This window comes from Schistocerca americana, chromosome 2 (assembly GCF_021461395.2).
Source record: "Schistocerca americana isolate TAMUIC-IGC-003095 chromosome 2, iqSchAmer2.1, whole genome shotgun sequence".
Taxonomy (NCBI): Eukaryota; Metazoa; Arthropoda; class Insecta; order Orthoptera; family Acrididae; genus Schistocerca; species Schistocerca americana.
This window is the reverse complement of record NC_060120.1, coordinates 1115759066-1115786215: the sequence shown is the minus strand read 5'-3', so window position 1 is coordinate 1115786215 and position 27150 is coordinate 1115759066. Positions and strand designations below refer to the sequence as shown.

The 27150-nt window shown below is 38.5% G+C and overlaps 1 protein-coding gene across 3 annotated transcripts in view; it reads right to left on the bottom strand.

Moving 5' to 3' along the window:
• Window positions 1-3536: 3536 nt before the first annotated feature.
• The window catches only part of LOC124596530, a 108449-nt gene continuing 84835 nt past the window's right edge, over window positions 3537-27150 (bottom strand). For all 3 annotated transcript variants that reach the window (XM_047135700.1, XM_047135701.1, XM_047135702.1), the window contains exon 8: window positions 3537-9607. In XM_047135700.1, the coding sequence (XP_046991656.1) occupies window positions 9429-9607 (179 nt within the window). In that variant the 3' untranslated portion in view covers window positions 3537-9428. The remainder of the gene's footprint in view (window positions 9608-27150) is intronic.

Genomic DNA, 27150 nt, shown 5'->3' with positions numbered 1-27150 from the left:
CAAAGTATTTTGGGAACCCAACTCTCAGCTCTCCTTTTCCTCACTGCCCCACAAGCATATGATCCATTTCCTCAGATCGAGCATGAGGGGTACAGGAGCAAATTAATTATCAAGTACATTTTGTGATATTTTCCTGCAAATTATAAACTGAAGTGTTTTACAACTCTGGAACCGAAACACTTTTCTATATCCTGGCCAATTTCCCCAGTACAGGGCTGAAACTTGGCTTCTAACTTTCAGAATAGCTCTTTCTAAGATAATCCAGTAGCGGGGGCACCTTTAACAGTTTATCGTAGCCTTTCTGCCCTGTTTTCGGCTGCTGATCATTATTCACATGTATATGCCCCAGCAACCACAAAAATCTGTTCCAAGGCATGAGAACTGAAATATAGTGATTACAAAGAGCTGGGTGAGAAGACCAATAATCCCTATATGGAGGATATTTCTTGACAACCATTAATAAATTGATGGCACTAAATTTCTTCATTTTGCCAAGTTGTCGGTCTGTCTAGTAAATCACCAAGTAAGCAGCCAAATATGTCAATGGAGTTGGGTTTGTCAGGAAGGATATTTGAGCCATAACTATGTGAAAATTCAATAGTTTCTTATGTAAGTATCTCTTGCACCCATTCGATACGCTCCAGTAGTTCTCTGTTGTCATTACACACATCACCATCACTTTCAACACCAACACTTACCCACATCCGCTCAAAGCTCAACAATGTTCTTTTCAGGTGAAGTTGTGACTGCTGATCAATTTTGTCACATTCACTTTTGATACCCACAGCAGCTGACTCTGGATCACCTGGAATTTCAGTATGTTCGTTAGCACACCAGTGCTGAGGTAATGAATTCTAAATCATTGGTTTCCTCTTGGCAGTGGTTTACTATCCATACTGACTCTCTATAAAGAAAAAAGCCTGCATACAGACTTACCATATGGAAGTTGTTACATCCCACAGGTTTCAAACTGAAACCATCAGTATTTTTGTGAGAAATGAAACTACTACTAATAATTTATTACTAAAACATCTTCCAAAGACTGTTAAATGAAGCATAACAACAAAGCACTACCTGAAATTCCAAAAGTCTGCTGTAGAGACGTCACAAATTGAGTGTGTAAGTAAGTTTGGGCTGCATGTCCCAGTAATCTGTGCAACACTACACTAAAAACACAGGTAACCTTCAATAATCACTTTTCTGCTGCAAGTAGCTGTCAGCATGGACGCTAGGTGTGAATAATCAGTGTGTGTGCTGTCTTCGAGATAAAACCAGCGGTCCACATATAGAAGCAAAGCAAAAACACACTTTCAGGTTGAAACCACTGGGCTGGAAAGGGTCAAAAAAATAAACATCTCTCATCCAGATTGTAAACCACTTAGGTTCCTTTCAGAGTACATTGATGCAATAGCTCCATACTGGACAATCATATATATCCACTAACTCAACAGAAGGTCCATGGATCACGACTGGAAAGCTGCACAGATCACATTAATACTCAAGAAAGGAAATAGGAGTAATCCACTTAATTACACATCACTAACCTACATTTGCAGTACGATTTTGGAACGTATACTGCGTTTGAACATTATGAATTACTTTGAAGAAAACAGATTACTGATAAATAGCCAATATGCATTCAGACAATATCTTTCTTCTGAAATAAAATTAGCTCTTTATTCTCGCGAAGTAAGGGATCTCAAACTGATATATTTTCATGTTTTCAGGAGACCTCTTCCCCATCCCTCACAAGCAACTTCTGATCAAATTGTGTGTCTACAGGGTATCATCTCAGTTGTGTGACTAGAGTCATAATTTCCTGTCAAAACATTGGAGTTCACAGTAACCAACAGAAAATTATCGAGTATATCAGAAGTAATATATGGTGCTCTCCCAGGAAGTGATATAGGTCCTCTGCTGTTCCTGATCTATGTAAATGATTTGGGAGACAATCTGAGCAGCTCTCTTAGGACTGTTGCAGATGATGCTGTCATTTACTATCTCGTAAAATCATCAGATGATCGAAAGCGATTGCAAAATAATTCAGACAAAATATCTGTATGATGAACAGTGGCAACTGACTGTAAACAATGGAATTGTGAAGTCATTTACGTGAGTAATAGAAGAAATCTGCTAAATTTCTGTTACACAACAAACCACACAAATCTGAAGGCTGTGAAGTCAACTGAATTCATAGGGATTAAAATTACGAGCAACTTAAACTGGAACAATCATATAGATAATGCTGTTGGGGGAAGCTAGCTAAGATTGCAATTTATTGACAGAACACTTAGAAGATGCAACAGACTACTAAAGAGACTATCTACACTATACGCTTATCTGTCCACATCCGGGTGGCGGGGTGGGGTGGTGTGGGGTGGGGCGGGGCGGGGTGAGGTGGGGTTGAGCACTGTGGATATAATATGCAAGTTAATGTGGCACCCATTAAATGATGACACTACTCATTGTGGCAGGACTTCTCAAGGAATATCAACCTCTAAATTTCCCTTCTGAATGCGAAAATATTTTGTTGGTGCCTATCTACAAAGGGGGAGCCCACATACAAAGGGAGAGTTGCTCACTGTAATTAAATAAGAAAAATTGGAGCTGAACTGGAAAGATTTAAATGCACTATTTGAGAGTGGGACGGAAGAGAAATTTAAGATCATCTGGATAACTGGAAGACTTCAATAATGTCAGTTTTCTGGCTCTGAGTAAATTATTTTCACCTTGATTTTTGCAGGCAATATTTTTACTTACTAAGTATTCCACTATCACAGCTTCAATTCTGCCAGTACCTCATTCCTACTTTCCAAATTTAACAAAATCTCTGCTGCACACATTGCTGGAAGCCCAATGTAAAAGTTCTGTCTGCAAAAGGCAAGGAGGCAGGTTCCAGTCTTAACAGTATTAAATAACCATGCAGTCAATAAATTTCTTTTAAAATTTCTTCAATATTGCTAACTTTCACAGATTTCCAATTACCCATTACAGAGTTTTCACTAAATGCCTTCATGCCACACAGAAAATAATGTGATTGTGTAACTGTAGCCAATTCATAATTATGATGCACCTATTAATGCAAAATAGAGTTAAGAAAACCACAATGCTTTATTTCTTGATTAAAAAAACCTTACCAACAGCCGTATGTTTTCGTTTATTTTATTTTATATGGTACCAGTTTCGGCAGCTCAATATTGCCACCTTCAGGCCCCATACCCTATTATCGTATTAACCACCTTATCGAATGGTGCCTTAAAACTGGTATCATAAATCCGATCGTTACACAACAGATTCCTGTGAATGGGTGACACTGACTGAGCCTACATACAGTCCTCAAAACGTGGTCAAAGATACTACCTTACTCGTGTTGGCAAAGGTTTTTGAATCAAGAAATACGTACCAGCCGAAGTTCCTCAAGCCATAATGGACCAACAGACAATGCTTCACAGTGCTTTTTGGCCTCAGGGAAAGGGTTTAAAATTTAACATACTGTTTGGAATTTTGAATGGAATAGAAATAAAATGCCCAGAAAGTACGATTAAACTCTATGAGGCCAGGCAACTGGCCTGCAGTAGCTGCTTGTTTTACTTGTGGACTCAACACATCTGCTCCACTGAGGACAGAAAAATATGTACAAACTGGCAATCAAAAATTTTTGATATGTAAATTTTTAACATTATTACTTCATTTGTAACTATAATGATCTCTGAGACAATGAAACCTGTTGTTAGTAATTTTACCAGTCATTTACTGTAACTACTTACATTTGAGAAATTTATGTCTTGGCAAAAATGTGACATACACAATCAGAGTTCTTGTAATTTTAAACAAGTCAATACCAATGAATACTATTTCACAAAAAAAGACAAGAGATCAGTCTCACAATAAACCTGTATTTCTAAAATTTTCATTTTGAAAGGCACTACATTACACCCAATAAACTTGACAGCCCCCTTTAATTTGTGTTTAACAAATTACAAGATAAATTCTTTTTTACTAAATGAATTAATAATAAATGTATAATTACGATACTACTACAGTCTTTAAATTGTGAGTACTTACATTAGTACTTTCAATAGAATCTACTTAAAATACTGAGCAGGACTTTGGTAATGTAAGTTGTACTTTGACAGAAATAAAGAGAAACTTTCTACAACAAACCAAACAATACTTCACAATCACAGCCTAGTCTGCCTAACACTTAGTGAGAGGAACACGGCAGATGATATGAACAATTAAAAAAAAAAATGATTTCAGTGATATATATAATTATTACAACCACAATATTTTCAGTCGCTGAATTTTGTATCAGAACAAAATTTCAGTATGTATTTACATTTCAAAGTAGGCGTAATAATGTTTGATCATAAATACTTCACTGACTCTTCATCAAATAAAGAAATATGTCATCTGTAAAATAATATCACTTTGGCTTTACAGCATCTGATCAGTATTAACCAAATGCAGAGAATATAACTGCATGATTACCAAAAATAAACAGTCTGATAACCCGTAATGTAGGGGAGAGAGAATCTTATTTCCATGCATGAAGGTTTCCTCGTCTCAATTTCTCTCTTCCTCTACTCTTAATATGAAATTGAGATAAACTGTAGCAAGATAAATACAATTAAAAGATATAGCACTTCACTTCACTTGAAAAGACACAGATTATGTACATGTCAAGTGTAATTTCAAACAGAGTTGGGAAATCAAATGAAATCTTCACAAGTAATTACTTTTTCTGAGCTTTCCTAATTAATACCACTATGTATCACATGCCATAAGAGCATATGAAAGATATTACACACAAAAATAATTATAGCTAGTAGAATAAACATTATTGCTTTAGTTTAGACTTTACAAAATTCAACGAAGCACTACATTTGAGTGCAATAATTTTAGAACAGTTCTGAGAATAAATTTGTAAAAGTAATGTCTCATTTCATATAAATTGAGGACACTATGAAAAAGCTAATGGATACAATTATGGTCCTGAGAATACTACAAACAACAATTTGCTTATGTAAATACATTAATTTTAATTTTAACAATGAAATGTGAATGATGACTGGTGAAGACAGATCAATCAATACACTATATAGACAAGAAAAGGCACAAGATCTATTTCTTCAATACAGCATCAAACTTTCTCTGTTAACTTCATGCACTTTCAATAACCAACTTGACAAACTATGCTATCAAAATTACAAATTTCCTTGTATAAATGCTAATATATTAATCTGTTAAGATCACAATAAACTGAAATTAAGGCTACCACAGACTAATAATTTTAGAAGCACAAGGAAGGAGAGTAACCAGTCTAAAGGAATTCTGATCATCTCCAGATTTCAAAAAAATCATTTTGTGCAATACTACCATTTATCAATAGTCCAAAATTATGCGATGTTTAAAAAAATCTGCCCTGTCAAATAGGATACTAATCAATTGTATCAGAAACTTCATGCATGATTATAACTTTTTGTGGAAAGTTTGAAATTCTAATGCTGTGGAAATTCACATTCATTATCTCCAGCAAAGGCTGGAATGAATACATTGTCATCGTGTACAATTATGTATGTACAAACTGTTACACCTGTACTGCACAGAGAAAGGGCATCAATATACTGGGGTGGTTCGTTGTAGGCCACAAGGATGCAAACCACTATTCTGTCATTCAGCATGGCGTGTAATAATTATTGTATGCAAAAGTTAACAACAAATTTATTATGCTTACAACAGGACATTCAAAAATAAGTTAAATGAAGTATATGACTGGACACCCAGAAACATCACATCCAGAAATGTCTAACTTGCTAAAAGCCTCCTACGCAGGAGGCAAATTTTCAACTGGATGATTGACAAAGATGCAGAATTCTTTGCTACATCCTTCAAATTTCGTGTCTTGAGAAAAGAAATCAAAATGTCGTTACAGATTCAGAAGATCCAAAAGGATTTATTGTAGATGTAGCTTCAGAATTTACTATACACTTGTGAAGTTCTAATCACAATGGTTAACATTGACATCCAATTGTTAAAGTCATATTTTACTACATCAGTAATTTAGAGACAAGTAGCCACCAGTTAGCTACTACTTCTGTTCAACATATGCCTTACTCATGGACATTAAGATATTGTTATCATACATGAAGCTCATTTCACCTCTTATTTCCACTAATTCAGTTTCTCAAGTGAATTTCCACTGATGAGTATGTGCATTTGAGATTTTCATTGTCTTGATAACTCAATAACTCACTTGATAACTCAATAACTCACTGATAGCTCACAGTCTTAAATGTCACTTTTAATACAATCAACCATTTCAGGAAATGCAGAGGAGGGAAAAATCAATTAATCAGACAGATCCTATTACATCTTTCTCAATTCTATTGCAAAACTGGGAGCCACAAGTCACACTATATTCCAAACACAATGTTTTAAAATATTTTTCCATGGATAATTTAAAATTTTCTCCATAAGTAAAAAAGAACCAAAGAAAAAGTATAACAATGCCAAACCAGCTGCTGCATTTCAAATTGCAACAACAGTCAAACGAAATAAATAATTTTCTACCACTGTAATGGTTGTTCTAACAGATTTTTCTTCACAGCCCTAGGATGAGTCTTTTACTGATTCTAAGATAAAAATCATCCTTACATACGAAAAAGACTTGGGTAAAGAATAGTTTGATTCCACACTGATGAAAACAGAAGATATTATAGAAAAACTGTAGCAGACTTTCAAGTACTGTGTTAGGGATTCTCAAATGGAAAACATTCAGAAAATTATCTACGACAAATGAATGCAACATCCCATTCCAAATACACTTTGTACTCTTACTGCTATATGTTCACTAGAATAAGGAATCTAAAAATCAATCTCAGCACAAAATCAAAGAGTTCAAATACCGTACAGACATGAATAGTCTGTGCTTCGTTTTTACCCCGAATTTAAGGATGAAATGCTGGGTTGTGTAGATTAATTGTAATAAGGTTGGTACTGTCCACCTACAACAATAGATCCCATTATACTGTAGTGTTGTCGTGGCCTCAGTCTGTGACATCAATAGCACATTAGAAGTGACACATTAACCACTAATTAATTATGGATGTTCTCAATACTGCTCGTACACAGCTAAAAAAAACTTAAATTATTGAAGGAGCAGAGAACATTGTAAACCGTGCAGTGGGAATAAAGTAGGATGTGAGCAAGTGTTTTATTTGCGAATGGTGAAAAAACAAAATGCGCCTTCAAGAAACAAACCGTAATCGCCAGGGATTTCACAGCCAAAAAGCAAAGCATATGGACCTCGAAAAAAGGCTCTGCAACTATGTGGGCGAGAAGTGACAATGTGGATGCCCAGTGACAAGTGAAAGGTGCCAAATCAAAGCGTTGGCTTCAGCCAAAGAACTAAGCATCACCGGTTTCAATGTTAGCTAGGGCTGGCTATCAAGATTTTTCCATCACAATGGATTAGGCTTCCAGAGCAAAACTACCATTGCTCAATAGCTGCCAGATGATTGGAGGAAAAGTAGTGAATTTTCATCACTAAGTGATAAATTTGCACTGCAAACATTCCTTTATATTATTGCAAGTTGTTAATACAGATCCAAAGGGACTCCAGCGTCATGATACGAACTGGCAGCAATGAGTGGCAAAGGTGTACAGTGATGTGTGTAACTGGCAATGGATGAAAGTTACCACCTAACGTAAAATGTAAAAGAAACTATTGCAAAAAGATCACTGAAAGCCATATTGGTGACAGTGAACCTGAAGGGGCGGATGGACAATGACCTCGCGGTTGACTGGGTGGCATGTTTGGCGATGTCACCTTGTAGCATTACTGAATTTATGTACCATGTCAGTCCTGGGCAGCTTTTACAGACATATAATTGAGGAAGTGCGAGACAAGTTACAAAAAGGGGAAAATTAGCTGTAATTACCCCTGGATGCATAACATCCATCCTGCAACAACTCGATATGTGTTTTTTTTATATATATTAGCCATTCAAAGCTGCACTTAAACAGGAAGATACACAATGTACAAACAAAGACAAATTAAAACCAGTCTCTTTCTCCCCCCCCCCCCCCCCTTAAAATTTGGGTGCGCAGATTATTTGGTGAAATATATTATTCGCATATATGTGGTATAAGTAGTCATAGAATAGAAAACTGATTCCGGTAGGTTGTGGTGTGACAACTGTATATGTAATTAAACCAATTAAGGAAGTCACTCTTTTTATTTAAGGCCTGCACACATTTTCTGGGGAATTTATGGAATTGTTCCTCACTCAGATCATTTTAACTTTAACTGCTCGTATCTAACACTTAAGTGCAACTAATTTAGATAACAATAACTTTTTATCAATGAAAATAAAATAACTGTCAAACTTGGAGCAATAACTGTTATGCTATGCAAAGCTAAGAATGTGTGTAGGAGAGAAGTAGATCTGCTACTAATTTTTTCCACTTAATTGTGCAACTACAACATTCATTCACAAAAAGTTCAGGAACTTCTATAATTCTTTCTTTGTAAAAAGAAGGAGTATATTAATTTTTTAACTATAGGCAAGCAATTTAAAGGATTAATATTAATGCTACCTGCATTTGTAAGAGCATAGTCTCAATCTGTTTAAGACACTCTGTATAATTGTCAAATGTGTTTCACATGCTGTATGAACACAATAATATCCAATACATTCTACTCAACTAGACACGGTATGTCAAAAGATTTTGCTTTTATTTCTGTGGTTATGATTTCAAATACTAAAATGATTCAAAGAATTCGTGTTGTCACTACTAAATTACTGTCAGTGTTTTGGTGTTGCCTAGACCATAACTGCATATTATAATCAGAGCTGTTAGCACATTATCCTCTTGTGAACATCAACCTCTGACACTTTACACTAACTTATTGGATACAAAATAGCTATTTTGACAATCCTGGAGCTCTGCAATCATGAACGTGGTTGTAAGTGTTCTTATCCGTAAGAGAAACCAAATACTATCAAATCCAGTAAGAACCTCTCCAGTTATGGTCAGTCTCTGTTCATATTGATTGTGCTTATTATAAGACAAAATTAAACATTATACACAAATATACAATTAATAATTGAACATAACCTATTTATCATTCCTCCCAACTGATAATCAGGCTGTGAAAATCTATTAAAGTGAAGTTCCTCTGATGGAAATTGTGTATATTAAGCCAGTTTATCATTAGGTCGTCAGTCACTGAAGATATTAAAGCTATTTATTACAATTGCAACAAACAAGTTTCACATACATAACATTAACCCAACAGCTTTTTTTAGATTGGTGTCACAACCTAATAAGAGTATTACAGGACGCTGAGGTTCTTATATGCCTCAAACATGAATCAAGATGGCTCATTTTCCACGAAAATGATTTTTTTTCCGTAAGAAGTTTTATGGTACATCAACAGAGTCCTGATCTTGTTCTTTTTCCAATTCAAGTGTTCCTTTGCCACATATAACTTGATTCTTCGTGATGGGTATCAGGGCAATGAGAATGCCTGATAAAACAATCCAAACACCAGCTAAGTAGAAGGAAAGATCCCAATAACCAGTCAGATCAAAAACCAAACCTGTAGGCATTACAAAACACATAAATAAAGCAGTACAATGAGAAGCTAAACACTAATTAATTTTAACTGTGCTCTATGTACTAATTAATTTTCATTTCACATAAAGCTTCAGCAGTACCATAAACTTAATGACACTGCAATACAAAATATAGCTCTGACTTGTTCAAACAAACGCATCATTCTCTAACTTAAATAGTTCATAAATACAAGAACAAATATTAAGTAAGACAGTCTCAACATAACATATCACAAATGATAATGCTCATTTTCCTTTCTCATCCTTAACTTCTTGTGAGTCAATATTAGCCAAGTACTGTTCTTTTTTTAAGTGTTATCTTTGTTGTAGTTGAGTTCATAGGTTTTATGCTTTTGTGGAATTATGGCCTGCAAACACAGGAATCTTACAATTGAGCAAAACCTGATGTTCATCCACGATGTCAAAGTCAATCTCAACATAAAACTTTCAGACATGGAAAAAAAGTATGATTTGGCACAGTCTTCACTGCACCACACCTTTTAAAAAAAAAAAAAAACTAAGCAGTATTAAATATCAAAGCTTGCAGTTCCTCTGACTGCAAAAGGAGGAACATTTGCAGCTCTACAATCAGTGATGTGGAAACTATTCTTTTAAAATGGTTTCAAGGATGCAAAATGGCAGCATTCCTGTAAGTGGAACAATTCAACAACTGAAAGCTCAGAAAAATTCCCTGCAGACCTGTGTTGAAAATTTCAGTGTGTCAAACGAATAGTTAGATCATTTTGAGAAATGTCAGTCTTTCATTTAAGTGTGTAAGAGGAGACAGTGAGGCTCTGGACACAGAAAATTTAAGCCACTGGAGAAACAGTATAATGCTGCAAATAGGGATGGGAGTGAGAAGTTGCCACTATTGATAATAAGGAAATTAAAACACTTGTTTTAAAAATTCTCATGTGTTTTAAAACATTAAGACAGTACCTTGTACTGCAATGCCTAGATGACATCACGAATATTTACAAGATTTCTCAGGCATTTAGATGCCAAAATGAGTACAGCAGGTAGGAAAATAGTACTACTGATTGATCGATGCCTGTACATCCAAAGTAAACAACATTTATGAGAAATATTAATGCTGTGTTTCTTCCACCAGACTGCAGAAATCATCTGCAGCCTCTGGACCTGGGCATAATACACTCCATTAATGCCAAATACAAGGTTGGTTGGTTGGTTTTGGGGAAGGAGACCAGACAGCGTGGTCATCGGTCTCATCGGATTAGGGAAGGATGGGGAAGGAAGTCGGCCGTGCCCTTTCACAGGAACCATCCCGGCATTTGCCTGGAGTGATTTAGGGAAATCACGGAAAACCTAAATCAGGATGGCCGGACGCGGGATTGAACCGTCGTCCTCCCGAATGCGAGTCCAGTGGCCAAATACAAGATAACAGCCATCTAGAAATCAATTACATTCCTTGAGAGAAAGGAAGTGATGAGACTTAACATTTTGTAGGCCATGCGCATGTTTATTGCTGCATCGAACTGTGTAATGCAAAGGCTGTGTTAAATTGTTTTGCAAAGGCTAGCTGTGGTACATCAGTTGCTGATGAAGATGACATTGTTCCACAGGAAATCACAGATGTTCTTAAATATGTGACATTCCAGTACTTTGTTTTTGTGACGACGATGTCTTCACTTCTACACTGGAGATGAACGTGACTGAGGTGTGCAATTCTAGTGAAGGAACACTGTGAGGTGAGGTGGCACCAACGATCATGTACTAGAGAAGTAAGAGGAGGAGAAGGCAGCTGTTGCATCAAGTTTCACAGGTGCTGTACAAGGACCTGAGACTGTCAGGGACGAGATTTCGTCTTTTACTGTAGACTAGTCCATTACAACCGACATCAACCAAGTGGAGTGACAACTTCTGTCATTACAGTGTGATGGCAGGAGAAAGCAAACAAGTTGTCTTGAATTTTCCTAAAACACAAAGAGTGTGTTCTGCAAAAATGTGATATACAGGGTAACAATTATGTAACTATACAAAAAACATAAATTAGTTACAAACTGCAGTGTGTGCACACTTTATTCAGCATGTAAACGTCACTACAGATATTTGGACTTATGATAGTTTGATATGTCTGCCATCATTGGCGGTAAAGTGGTGCACACGAATTGTGAAATTCTGCATAACCTACCGAAGTGCCAGAACATAGATGCCATCGATAACCTCCTGAATGGCTGTTTTCGGCTCAACAATGGTTTTAGGGTTATTGCTGTACATCTTTTCTTTAATATGGTCACACAAAAAGGAGTCACTTGTGTTCAGACCCAGAGAATATGGCAGCCAATCGAGGCCCATGCCAGTGGCCTCTGGGTACCCCAGAGCCAGAATGTGGTCCCTAAAGTGCTCCTCCAGGACATCAAACACTCTCCTGCTTCGATGGGATTGAGTTCCATCTTTCATGAACCACATCTTTCATGAACCACATCTTTCATGAACCACATCTTTCATGAACCACATCTTTCATGAACCACATCTTTCATGAACCACATCTTGTCGAAATCGGGGTTACCCTGGATAATGGAGATGAATTCATCTTCCAAAACCTTCGTGTTCCGTTCGGTAGTTACTGTGGCATCAAGGAATAATGCACAGATTATTCTGTGACTGGACACTGCACACCACGCAATCACCCACTGGGGGTGAAGGGACTACTACAGCACAAACGGCGGATTCTGTCTCCCAAATGTGCAAATTTTTCTTATTGGGGAACCCATCCATATGAAAGCGGACGTCGTCACTAAACCCAACCATGAATGTGCATACTAATTCCCGTAATGCCCCACGGCCAACCATGCAGTTTGAATGTTCTAATGCAAACTGTTCAGAAGTCTTGACAATTTTGTTTCATATAGTTCAATAATTGTCCCCCTGTTTGTGTATACTGTATTTAAATTTGCAGCACGTGACACAGATGTGAATTTTGCACAAAATACATGCAAATTTTGCCAGAAATAGACGCTATATTGTCCAGTCCTTAGTCAAGAAGAATGAGTATAAAAGATGGACACATTTCAGCAGAACACAATATGCCGATACATATGGGTATTATCAATGCAATGAATACATTACATTAAAGAAACTTCCTCTCAGTCTCATAGATATGAAGTTATTAAATGGATATCAGTCGACACTTCAAATTTGTCTTCACGTGCTATTTCCATTACAGGAATTATGTCATTGGCATTTATCACCAAGTGGTGTGATGTACAGCCCAGGAGGTCCCACTAGATGCCTGTCATGAGTGCCACATTTAATTTCAAGGCATTATTATTATTATCTTTCCTTTCTCAGACCTTAGGTCTGGTTCGGAATGAAAGTGACGCGGACCTTGATCAAGCGTCACTTCCTTTTAACTGTACGGTATATGTTACATTGCGTTTAAGAACTTTCGGGTAATTGAACATGTATCAATAATTACGGATTTCTGAAGTTGTATATATAAGTTTGGATGTAGCTGTATTGCATTGATGTACTGGTGGATATTGCGTGGTATGACTCCTGTAGTTGAAAGTATAATTGGTATAATGTCAACTTTATCCTGATGCCACATGTCCTTGACTTCCTCAGCCAGTTGGATGTATTTTTCAATTTTTTCTCCTGTTTTCTTCTGTATATTTGCTGTATTGGGTATGGATATTTCAATTAGTTGTGTTAATTTCTTCTTTTTATTGGTGAGTATGATGTCAGGTTTGTTATGTGGCGTTGTTTTATCTGTTATAATGGTTCTGTTCCAGTATAATTTGTATTCATCATTCTCCAGTACATTTTGTGGTGCATACTTGTATGTGGGAACATGTTGTTTTATTAGTTTATGTTGTATGGCAAGTTGTTGATGTATTATTTTTGCTACATTGGCATGTCTTCTGGGGTATTCTGTATTTGCTAGTATTGTACATCCGCTTGTGATGTGATCTACTGTTTCTATTTGTTGTTTGCAAAGTCTGCATTTATCTGTTGTGGTATTGGGATCTTTAATAATATGCTTGCTGTAATATCTGGTGTTTATTGTTTGATCCTGTATTGCAATCATGAATCCATCCGTCTCACTGTATATATTGCCTCTTCTTAGCCATGTGTTGGATGCGTCTTGATCGATGTGTGGCTGTGTTAGATGATACGGGTGCTTGCCATGTCGTGTTTTCTTTTTCCAATTTACTTTCTTTGTATCTGTTGATGTTATGTGATCTAAAGGGTTGTAGAGGTGGTTATGAAATTGTAGTGGTGTAGCCGATGTATTTATGTGGGTGATTGCTTTGTGTATTTTGCTAGTTTCTGCTCGTTCTAGAAAGAATTTTCTTAAATTGTCTATCTGTCCATAATGTAGGTTTTTTATGTCGATAAATCCCCTTCCTCCTTCCTTTCTGCTTAATGTGAATCTTTCTGTTGCTGAATGTATGTGATGTATTCTATATTTGTGGCATTGTGATCGTGTAAGTGTATTGAGTGCTTCTAGGTCTGTGTTACTCCATTTCACTACTCCAAATGAGTAGGTCAATATTGGTATGGCGTAAGTATTTACAGCTTTTGTCTTGTTTCTTGCTGTCAATTCTGTTTTCAGTATTTTTGTTAGTCTTTGTCTATATTTTTCTTTTAGTTCTTCTTTAATATTTGTATTATCTATTCCTATTTTTTGTCTGTATCCTAGATATTTATAGGCATCTGTTTTTTCCATCGCTTCTATGCAGTCGCTGTGGTTATCTAGTATGTAATCTTCTTGTTTAGTGTGTTTTCCCTTGACTATGCTATTTTTCTTACATTTGTCTGTTCCAAAAGCCATATTTATATCATTGCTGAATACTTCTGTTATCTTTAGTAATTGGTTGAGTTGTTGATTTGTTGCTGCCAGTAGTTTTAGATCATCCATGTATAGCAAATGTGTGATTTTGTGTGGGTATGTTCCAGTAATATTGTATCCATAATTTGTATTATTTAGCATGTTGGATAGTGGGTTCAGGGCAAGGCAGAACCAGAAAGGACTTAATGAGTCTCCTTGGTATATTCCACGCTTAATCTGTATTGGCTGTGATGTGATATTATTTGAATTTGTTTGGATATTAAGTGTGGTTTTCCAATTTTTCATTACTATGTTTAGGAACTGTATCAATTTAGGATCTACTTTGTATATTTCCAATATTTGTAGTAACCATGAGTGGGGTACACTATCAAAAGCTTTTTGGTAATCAATGTATGCGTAGTGTAGTGACCTTTGTTTAGTTTTAGCTTGATATGTCACCTCTGTATCTATTATCAGTTGCTCTTTACATCCTCGTGCTCCTTTGCAACAGCCTTTTTGTTCTTCATTGATAATTTTGTTCTGTGTTGTATGTGTCATTAATTTCTGTGTAATGACTGAAGTTAATATTTTGTATATTGTTGGTAGGCATGTTATGGGGCGATATTTTGCTGGGTTTGCTGTGTCTGCTTGATCTTTAGGTTTCAGATAGGTTATTCCATGTGCAAGTGTATCAGGGAATGTGTATGGGTCTGCAATGTAACTGTTAAATAATTTAGTTAGATGTGAATGTGTTGAGGTGAACTTCTTTAGCCAGAAATTTGCTATTTTATCTTTTCCAGGGGCTTTCCAATTGTGGGTAGAATTAATTGCTTGGGTGACTTCATGTTGCAAAATATCACTTCAGGCATTTGTGGTATCATCTTGTATGTGTCTGTTTCTGCTTGTATCCACCGTGCATGCCTGTTATGTTGTACCGGGTTTGACCATATGCTGCTCCAGAAGTGTTCCATGTCTGTTATGTTTGGTGGATTGTCTATTTTTATGTGTGTGTTATCTATTGTTTGGTAAAATTTCTTTTGGTTGGTGTTGAATGTTTGGTTTTGTTTCCTTCTATTTTCACTTTTTTTGTATCTTCTAAGTCGTTTGGCCCAGGCTTGTAATTTCTGCTTCTTTTCGTCCAACTGCTCTATTGCTTCTTGTTGTGAGATTTTACCTAACCTTTTTCCTTTTTTGTCTGATATTTCATTTCTTATAAATTGTGTTAGCTGTCCGATGTCTTTTCTCAGTTTTTCTATTCTGATCTGTAGCCTGTGTTGCCATGCTGGTGTTGTGGGTTTCTTCTGTGTGTTGGTTCGTTCTGATCTCTGTCTAGTGTGTATATTTAGTGTAGTGAGTGCTCCTACATAAACCAGTAATTGTAACTCTTCCATAGTTGTGTATTCATTTATTTTGTTGTGTATGATTGTGTTGATAGTTTTTATTGTTGTTTCGACTTGTGGGCTATTTGGTGGTCTATGCAAGAATGGTCTAATGTCTGTATTTGTGTCTTTGTATTCTATATATGTCAACTGAAATTTTCCTTCTATATCTAACATGTGTGTCACTTCATGTTCTATTTGTGCTTGTGTTGGTGACTGTCTTATGATTTCTTTTTCCTCTTATTGTTTAATTGATGCGTGTTGTTCTTTGTTTGTTTGCTCTGGGATGTTTGAGTCCATTACTGTATTTTCTTCTTCTTCTAACTGCACATTATTTTGTTCCAGTATTTGTTGTACTTGTTGTTTGATGTTTTCTAATTCTGACTGGGGTATCCTGTTATTTTTTATTATTACACGAATCTGATCAGCTAGACGTTGTTCTGTTAAAAATTTTAATTCTGGGTATCTGGTAATAAATGTTGTGTATACTTGTGATCCGTATCCAGTTGTGTTGGTTCCTAGGTTTGTTGCTTGGTAATAACAGAACATGAGGTGTCGATTGACTTCATCTGACCATCTCATCCTCTGTCTTTGTTTTCCTTCTAGGGTGGTTGCAGGAAGCATATCCTGCAAAACACCTCTATTTGGATTTAAATCATTTTCCGTGTGGCTAGTAGTGTCGTTACCATTGTGGGCGGGCATAGGGTTCAAGCGTCGTCCCCGACTATGACGGCGCTTGTCCGAGGCTTCTTTAGTTCTGTCCCGAACCAAGTAATCACACTAAAAGGGGGGTTAGCCCTATTAGTGGTTTGTTCTTTTCGTCGCCTTTTACGACTGGCAGAACATACCGGAGGCCTATTCTTTTCCGGGGGCTGATTATTATTATTATTATTATTATTATTATTATTATTATTATTATTATTATTATTACCCTCAATGAGACATGGGTTAGTACGTTTCACATGTTGACTTATGCCAAGTATACAGTACAGCACAACAACAACAAAATCAGAGTCCTCCTTGTTGGCTTTCTTTATGGCTTCATTCCAAACTGTCTTGTTCCCGTAAGTAATGGGACTATCATAGAAAAAAATCCATGCCAGAGTTGTCACAGAATGATTTTCTGATTTTCTATTCCAAAATATCTGTCCAAATTAAACTGCAGTGATTGACAACACCCCAAAGAATCCACTGCATTAGTTAGCAATGTCAATGCTGTGCACAACAGCATGTAGAGATAATGTTATATAATGATCAAAATCAGACGTGGTATGATTTAATGGAACTCTGATGCTGTAGCACCCAATAGATCCTAAATAAAACTGGCTAAAGCAGAAAGGCACAGTGTAATACTGCCTCCTCCATACCACACCAATTTCAATCTGGACAGTGCAAATAATGCAGCTAGTAGTAATAAAATGATTCCACTCACTCAGTGAAAGAAGCCATGGCAAACAATTCAACTAAGGACAAGCCGTAAGATGTGGACCATATCGTGAGACATGCGTCCGTAAAGAATTGGTAAACACATCAAATGAATGACCATTTCCATCCACTTATCAGTTCCAAGTCAAAATGAGAGCAGCAAACAGTCTTCTTTTGCGATTGCTCTGTCTCCATCACAGTTATTGGCATTTATAGAAGGTAAACCGATGTCTGGCAAGACGACAAAACAAACAAAACTACTTATTTTTTTAAAAAAATAAATAAAGGCTGTGTTCTGTCAGAAGTGTAGTAATTGTATATTTACTGCATTTAAATTTGTAGCACAGGATATTGGTAATTTTTAATTAAATAGCAACTGTGTCACTCAAACAAGCTTTAATTATGATTCTGGGTAACTCTTTCCATGTACTCTGACAAAATCCCCAATTAAGAATAACCCATATTTAAGGAGAAAATATTTGGGTCCCTACAGATCCGTTAAAAAGGGGTTTTACTGTACTATGTAAATGTGAAGTTGCTATACTAGGTGTTGGGCTACTGCAAAACTGAATAATTTTTTTTTATGAGCAACTTTGACAAATATGTTGAGATAAATCACGTAAACGGAACTTAAGTGGACCTTAGAATACGATTCTGATTTCACTTGGCTACTGACACAGCTACCTAAATGACAAAGGACCTACAATGAACAATGAGAGCAAAGGTAAGTGATGTTAATTCACTTCAACAAATGAATTTTAACTACTTCTCTATTATATTTTTCCGTTGGATTAACACTAAAGAACATAAACCAGACCCCACATTTAATAAGGTTTGAAGTGACATCATTTATTAACTTTCATAAAATTTCACAACATTCAGTAAGGATTAATGAAGGACATCACAAAGTCATTGCAAAATATTCCACTAATACTGATACTGAACAGTTGTCCATCAAAAATTCAGCTGCACAGTAAGGAGTTTCTAAGCTCTCTCTCTCTCTCTCTCTCTCTCTCTCTCTCTCTCTCTGTCTGCCAGTCTGTCTGTCTGTCAGTCTGTCAGTCAGTCAGTCAGTCAGTCGAGTTTATAGAGTTTTGTTTTGTGTAATTCTAAAATTCACATTAAGTGACTGAAGTCCAGAAGACATCATTGGGAACACAGGAAATTCAGAGGTGTGCTGCTGCATTTGTTACCAGCAGGTTTAAACAACACCCAAGTATTATGGAGACGCTTCAGGGACTTAAATGGGAAGCACTGGTGGGATGGTGACCTCCTCCTTGAGGAGCACCACTGAGAAAATTTAGAGAACTGTTATTTGAGGCTGACTGGAGAGTGATTCTACTACCGCCAACATACATTTCGTGTAAGGACCATAAACGTAAGATTAGAGAGATGAGGGCTCATATGGAAGCATTCAGTAGTTTTTCCCTCACTATTTGCAAGTGAAACAGAGAAGGAAATAACTAGTAGTGGTACGGTAGTTTGCAGGGTACGTATGTAGATGTAGAACTTGTCAGATTCTTCTGAATATCAGTGTCGCATTATTTTCTGGAACATTAACTCATTCCTCTTCTACCAATAACATTGCTTTCCTAAAAGTTAAGCAATAGTTAACTTAAGCTCAGCTTATTTTTGATTCAGCTGATATCAAATACAAAGTGACACAGAAAAACAGGAAAATTTCCACAATCCAACACAACAAGACGTGACGGAGGAAAGAAATTGCATTCATAGTAATTGAAACCTTACATCTTTGCCATTAACAAAACATTGATGGCATTTACCATTTTTTAAAAATTACTACATTCATGAAATCTGCTGTTGAGATTCCCCATTGACCACTGCAACATCTAAGCTGGGATACTGTGAACTGCATCCCAAATTCTCCATTTTAACTCAGCTAAGATCTTGGTTGAGTCGTGTAGACTTCGATTTTTTTCTTGTGAGGCTATCTCAAAAGAACACACGGATAAATCTGGCAATCTAGGGGGCCAGGAAATGTTACCAAATCTTGAGATCACACGGTTGCCAAACAATTCTCGCACATATGCCATCGATTGCCATGTAGTGGGTAATTTCACTCCATTCTGTTGAAACAAGGCTTCTTGAACAACTGGAAAAGCTGTTCAATGCACGTGTAACGGAAGTTCGTAACATCTCCACGTAAAGATCAGCATTGACAGTTACTGTGTTTCCCTGTTCATTTGCTAAGAAATACGGTCCAATAATCCCATGTGATGAAACACCGCATCATACTGTCACTTTACTAGCCTCTAAAGGGTGCTCATGAACGTCACTAGGATTTGTGTCTGCCCAGTAACGGTAGTTCTGTTTATTCACATAACCTACGAGATGAAAATATGCCTCATCTGACATCTGCAACTTGTTTAGAAATTCACTGCCATTGTTTACTTTTGCTATCATTTGTTGACAGAATCCTAATCGTAACTGGTAATCGTTGTCCTTCAATTGTTGCACCATCTGTAGTTTGTACGGATGAAATTTTAAATCAAGACGAAAAATTATATGAACACTCTCCAGAGACATTCCAACCACTGCTGCTTGCTTACAAATTGTATGCCATGGGCTCCGTAAGGCAGACTCGCATACAACATCAACGTTCGCTGGAGAATGCACACTTCTTGGTGGTCCTGTTGGTCTCTTAAGTTATTAATCCAACATTTTATCTGTGTTTTGATGGAACAGCATCATGCCATCCTAAATTACAAAAATGTTGAAACTCCCTATGCGCCGCTACCAAACTATCATTGTTTTTATAAAACATTTTTTTTATGGCTAACGCACGCTGTTGTCTGTTCCATTCATCCATGATTACTGAAATGGCAGACTGTTCACTCACTGTCACGAACCCGCAGTGCTGCCACCAGTCCATGGCTGCCACTACTCATTTCAAACATTCCCGTTAGTCTGTGTCACACTGTATTTCAGGTATGCGACTAGCTAGGTACCCCACAATCAAACAAATGATTCTCTTACCTCTCTGAAAACATGTACAAAGATGGCTACATAATTTTACTCTTTGTAAATATTTCCTTGAGTACTGGGTTACCTAGTTCTGAATTAGGATTTCAGGTTTTTAGTGGTCTGTGTATTAGCCATAGTGTAGTTCATATTGCATAGTGTCTGACCTGTGAGAGGAATGTGAAGCATGTTTGTACTGACGATTAACCATCACAATCCTAATATTATGCAGTAGAGCCTCCAGTAATGTCCTATACATTACATCAAAGATAAGTGTGCTCCCTGCCGCCGTTGCATAAGCAGCTGCAGCGGCAAGTCGTATACTCCTAGCTCACTCATTTGTTACATAGTTTAATTCTTAATTTCTTTGTGTGTTTTTGGTACTTGCATTGTTTAATTCATAAATTTCGGGCGTATTATAGTATTTGAGAGTTGCAGCATCACGTTTTAGTACCTGAATAGTGTAAATTCGCGTAGTCTCCTTCCGCCGCTGAGCAGTGTCAGCAGTGCGCAAGTAGCAGCATTACTGCATTTACTAGGCAATCTTGTATTTTAATAACCGTTTAAATTTTGTCGATTTGTTTGCGCTCTCTGTAGATTAGTTCAGACGTTCTTTGCAAAACAGTTTTTAGCATGGATAGGGACTGCAACTGCTGTGTTCGGATGCAGGCTGAGTTGGCATCCCTTCGCTCCCAGCTTCAGGCAGTGTTGGCTTCGGTCACACAGCTTGAGGCTGTTGCCAATGGGCATCACTGTGGGGGTCCGGATGGGGGTTTGTCGGGGACGGCCAGCTCGTCCCACGCATCCCCCGATCGGACGACGACTGCGGTTGCCCGGGATACTGCCCACATTGAGGCTGTTCCCTCACCTGTGGTAGAGTGGGAGGTCGTCTCAAGGTGTGGCAGGAGGCGAAAGACATTCCGGAGGGCTGAACGGAAGGCCTCTCCAGTTTGTCTGACGAACCGGTTTCAGGCTCTGTCTCAGGCTGATACTGATCTTCGGCCTGACATGGCTGCTTGTTCTGTACCAGAGGTTGCCCCTCAGTCTGCAAGATCCGGGCGGTCGCAGAGGGTGGGCTTACTGGTAGTTGGAGCTCCAACGTCAGGCGCGTAATGGGGCCCCTTAGGGAAATGGCAGCAAGAGAGGGGAAGAAAACCAATGTGCACTCCGTGTGCATACCGGGGGGAGTCATTCCAGATGTGGATAGGGTCCTTCCGGATGCCATGAAGGGTACAGGGTGCACCCATCTGCAAGTGGTCGCTCATGTCGGCACCAATGATGTGTGTCGCTATGGATCGGGGGAAATCCTCTCTGGCTTCCGGCGGCTATCTGATTTGGTGAAGACTGCCAGTCTCGCTATCGGGATGAAAGCAGAGCTCACCATCTGCAGCATCGTCGACAGGACTGACTGCGGACCTTTGGTACAGAGCCGAGTGGAGGGTCTGAATCAGAGGCTGAGACGGTTCTGCGACCGTGTGGGCTGCAGATTCCTCGACTTGCGCCATAGGGTGGTGGGGTTTCGGGTTCCGCTGGATAGGTCAGGAGTCCACTACACGCAACAAGCGGCTACACGAGTAGCAGGGGTTGTGTGGCGTGGGCTGGGCGGTTTTTTAGGTTAGATGGCCCTGGGCAAGTACAGAAAGGGCAACAGCCTCAACGGGTGCGGGGCAAAGTCAGGACATGCGGGGACCAAGCAGCAATCGGTATTGTAATTGTCAACTGTCGAAGCTGCGTTGGTAAAGTACCAGAACTTCAAGCGCTGATAGAAAGCACCGAAGCTGAAATCGTTATAGGTACGGAAAGCTGGCTTAAGCCAGAGATAAATTCTGCCGAAATTATTACAAAGGTACAGATGGTGTTTAGAAAGGATAGATTGCATGCAACCGGTGGTGGAGTGTTCGTCGCTGTTAGTAGTAGTTTATCCTGTAGTGAAGTAGAAGTGGATAGTTCCTGTGAATTATTATGGGTGGAGGTTACACTCAACAACCGAGCTAGGTTAATAATTGGCTCCTTTTACCGACCTCCCGACTCAGCAGCATTAGTGGCAGAACAACTGAGAGAAAATTTGGAATACATTTCACATAAATTTTCTCAGCATGTTATAGTCTTAGGTAGAGATTTCAATTTACCAGATATAGACTGGGACACTCAGATGTTTAGGACGGGTGGTAGGGACAGAGCATCGAGTGACATTATACTGAGTGCACTATCCGAAAATTACCTCGAGCAATTAAACAGAGAACCGACTCGTGGAGATAACATCTTGGACCTACTGATAACAAACAGACCCGAACTTTTCGACTCTTTAAGTGCAGAACAGGGAATCAGTGATCATAAGGCCGTTGCAGCATCCCTGAATATGGAAGTTAATAGGAATATAAAAAAAGGGAGGAAGGTTTATCTGTTTAGCAAGAGTAATAGAAGGCAGATTTCAGACTACCTAACAGATCAAAACGAAAATTTCTGTTCCGACACTGACAATGTTGAGTGTTTATGGAAAAAGTTCAAGGCAATCGTAAAATGCGTTTTAGACAGGTACGTGCCGAGTAAAACTGTGAGGGACGGGAAAAACGACCGTGGTACAACAACAAAGTTAGGAAACTACTGCAAAAGCAAAGAGAGCTTCACTCCAAGTTTAAACGCAGCCAAAACCTCTCAGACAAACAGAAGCTAAACGATGTCAAAGTTAGCGTAAGGAGGGCTATGCGTGAAGCGTTCAGTGAATTCGAAAGTAAAATTCTATGTACCAACTTGACAGAAAATCCTAGGAAGTTCTGGTCTTACGTTAAATCAGTAAGTGGCTCGAAACAGCATATCCAGACACTCCGGGATGATGATGGCATTGAAACAGAGGATGACACTCGTAAAGCTGAAATACTAAACACCTTTTTCCAAAGCTGTTTCACAGAGGAAGACCGCACTGCAGTTCCTTCTCTAAATCCTCGCACAAACGAAAAAATGGCTGGCATCGAAATAAGTGTCCAAGGAATGGAAAAGCAACTGGAATCACTCAATAGAGGAAAGTCCACTGGACCTGATGGGATACCAATTCGATTCTACACAGAGTACGCGAAAGAACTTGCCCCCCCTTCTAACAGCCGTGTACCGCAAGTCTCTAGAGGAACGGAGGGTTCCAAATGATTGGAAAAGAGCACAGGTAGTCCCAGTCTTCAAGAAAGGTCGTCGAGCAGATGCGCAAAACTATAGACCTATATCTCTGACGTCGATCTGTTGTAGACTTTTAGAACATGTTTTTTGCTCGAGTATCATGTCGTTTTTGGAAGCCCAGAATCTACTATGTAGGAATCAACATGGATTCCGGAAACAGCGATCGTGAGAGACCCAACTCGCTTTATTTGTTCATGAGACCCAGAAAATATTAGATACAGGCTCCCAGGTAGATGCTATTTTTCTTGACTTCCGGAAGGCGTTCAATACAGTTCCGCACTGTCGCCTGATAAAGTAAGAGCCTACAGAATATCAGACCAGCTGTGTGGCTGGATTGAAGAGTTTTTAGCAAACAGAACACAGCATGTTGTTATCAATGGAGAGACGTCTACATACGTTAAAGTAACCTCTGGCGTGCCACAGGGGAGTGTTATGGGACCATTGCTTTTCACAATATATATAAATGACCTAGTAGATAGTGTCGGAAGTTCCATGCGGCTTTTCGCGGATGATGCTGTAGTATACAGAGAAGTTGCAGCATTAGAAAATTGTAGCGAAATGCAGGAAGATCTGCAGCGGATAGGCACTTGGTGCAGGGAGTGGCAACTGTCCCTTAACATAGACAAATGTAATGTATTGCGAATACATAGAAAGAAGGATCCTTTATTGTATGATTATATGATAGCGGAACAAACACTGGTAGCAGTTACTTCTGTAAAATATCTGGGAGTATGCGTGCGGAACGATTTGAAGTGGAATGATCAAATAAAATTAATTGTTGGTAAGGCGGGTACCAGGTTGAGATTCATTGGGAGAGTGCTTAGAAAATGTAGTCCATCAACAAAGGAGGTGGCTTACAAAACACTCGTTCGACCTATACTTGAGTATTGCTCATCAGTGTGGGATCCGTACCAGATCGGTTTGACGGAGGAGATAGAGAAGATCCAAAGAAGAGCGGCGCGTTTCGTCACAGGGTTATTTGGTAACCGTGATAGTGTTACGGTGATGTTTAATAAACTCAAGTGGCAGACTCTGCAAGAGAGGCGCTCTGCATCGCGGTGTAGATTGCTCGCCAGGTTTCGAGAGGGTGCATTTCTGGATGAGGTATCGAATATATTGCTTCCCCCTACTTATACCTCCCGAGGAGATCACGAATGTATAATTACAGAGATTAGAGCGCGCACGGAGGCTTTCAGACAGTCGTTCTTCCCGTGAACCGTATGCGACTGGAACAGGAAAGGGAGGTAATGACAGTGGCACGTGAAGTGCCCTCCGCCACACACCGTTGGGTGGCTTGTGGAGTATAAATGTAGATGTAGTAGATGTAGAAGTTGCTACTCACCATATAGCGGAGATGCTGAGCCACAGGTTAGGCACAGCATAAAGACTGTCACAAATTAAGCTTTCGGCCAGAAAGGCCTTCATCAACACACACAGATGCAACCAGTTGTCTGATACTGCAGACGTGTGTGTGTGTGTGTGTGTGTGTGTGTGTGTGTGTGTGTGTGTGTGTGTGTCTTGCTGACAAAGGCCTTAATGGCCGAAAGCTATAGTCGTGAGAATCTTTTTGTTGTGCCTATCGCGACTCAGCATCTCTGCTATATGGTGAGAAGCAACTTACCTCTCTAATATTGTTACATTCCATCCTGGATTTTGCATTGTTTGTTTTTACTGACAACATTGCTATTCTGAGTGAAAGTAATCTCCCTAATGGAATGAACAGTCTAATGCAGGGGTCGGCAACACGCCAATCGCGATCTACTGGTAGATCGCGAGTGCTTATTTGGTAGATCGTGTGAGTACTGAGAGTGCAAAAGAAAAATTGTTGAATAAAATCTTCAATTGTTTTCCATAGCAGTAAAAATGCGTGCTCTTTCAACACAAGTTGTTTTCTTTGATAATAACAGTGTGGAACTGGTAACAACATCTACCTTGAACCTCTCAAATTTTTTGCCTCATTAATTACATCAGCCGCCACCTGCGCGCCACTCGTTGCTGCACTGTGTCACTCATCTTTGTGAAATGTGTTCAATACATGTCAGGAGAAGGTAGTGAGTTTTGTGCCGTGTACTACCAACTTCTGTGATGTAACAGAGTGTGGAAAGGACATAGGTAGAACTTTTTTGTGCCGTCAGTAGTCAGCATTGAACATGAGTAGTTGCATACCTTGTTGACACTTTTTGAGAATGTACGAGTAGCTCAGCGACTTAACGCATAATGAGTTGTGTGTGTGTCTACATATATAGTATAATTTATCATTTTCATTCTGAATGGGAACACGAATTTTTCTGTAACAGAAAGAAATGGCACATGCATTTGTTTATTGTGTGACGCAAAGATTGCATTTGTGAAAAACACAAACCCACGTGTTAACACCGAGTTTACAGGAAACTCTGAACTAAGAAAAGAGAAAATCAAGAAACTTGAAAGCAATTAAGTGTTCAACAAAGCATGTTTACGAAACTAGTAGACAAAATTGTTGCTGCCTCTCTTACTCCCTATCGTGTTTCGAATGTATTGGCGAACAGGAAGAAACCCTTCGAAGATGGCAAATTTGTAAAAGAAGCATTTCGAGACGCTGCTGACGAGTTGTTTCATAATTTCATGAACAAGTCTGAAATAGTTGCTGGCATAGAATCCCATCAACTTTCATCAAGAACGGTCACAAGGAGAGTTGAAAATATGTCCAATGATGCTTTCTCTCAGCTGAAAACAGATTTAGATGTGTGCTGTTATTTTTCAATGCAATTAGATGAGTCCATTGATGCAACAGGTCCTGCTCAGGTGCCAGTTTTTGTAAGGATGATGTTTAATAACTTTACTGTCAAGGAAGAATTTTTGAAAGTAATTTCTTTGAAAGGCCATATTATTGTTTTTGTGGTCTTCAGTCCTGAGACTGGTTTGATGCAGCTCTCCATGCGACTTTATCCTGTGCAAGCTTCTTCATCTCCCAGTACCTACTGCAGCCTACATCCTTCTGAATCTGCTTAGTGCATTCATCTCTTGGTCTCCCTCTATGATTTTTACCCTCCACGCTGCCCTCCAATGCTAAATTTGTGATCTCTTGATGCCTCAGAATATGTCCTACCAACCGATCCCTTCTTCTAGTGAAATTGTGCCACAAACTCCTCTGCTCCCCAATTCTATTCAATACCTCATCATTAGTTATGTGATCTACCCATCTAATCTTCAGCATTCTTCTGCAGCACCATATTTCGAAAGCTTCTATTCTCTTCTTGTCTAAACTATTTATCGTCCATGTTTCACTTCCATACATTGCTATGCTCCATACAAATACTTTCAGAAATGACTTCCTGACACTTAAATCAATACTCGATGTTAACAAATTTCTATTCTTCAGAAACGCTTTCCTTGCCATTGCTGGTCTACATTTTATATACTCTCTACTTCGACCATCATCAGTTATTTTGCTCCCCAAATAGCAAACCTCCTTTACTACTTTATGTGCCTCATTTCCTAATCTAATTCCCTCAGCATCGTCCGACTTAATTTGACTACATTCCATTATCCTCGTTTTGCTTTTGTTGATGTTCATCTTATACCCTCCTTTCAAGACTCTGTCCATCCCGTTCAACTGCTCTTCCAAGTCCTTTGCTGTCTCTGACAGAATTACAATGTCATCGGCAAACCTCAAAGTTTTTATTTCTTCTCTATGGATTTTAATACCTACTCCGAACTTTTTTGTTTCCTTCACTGCTTGCTCAATATACAGATTGAATAGCATCGGGAGAGGCTACAACCCTGTCTCACTCCCTTC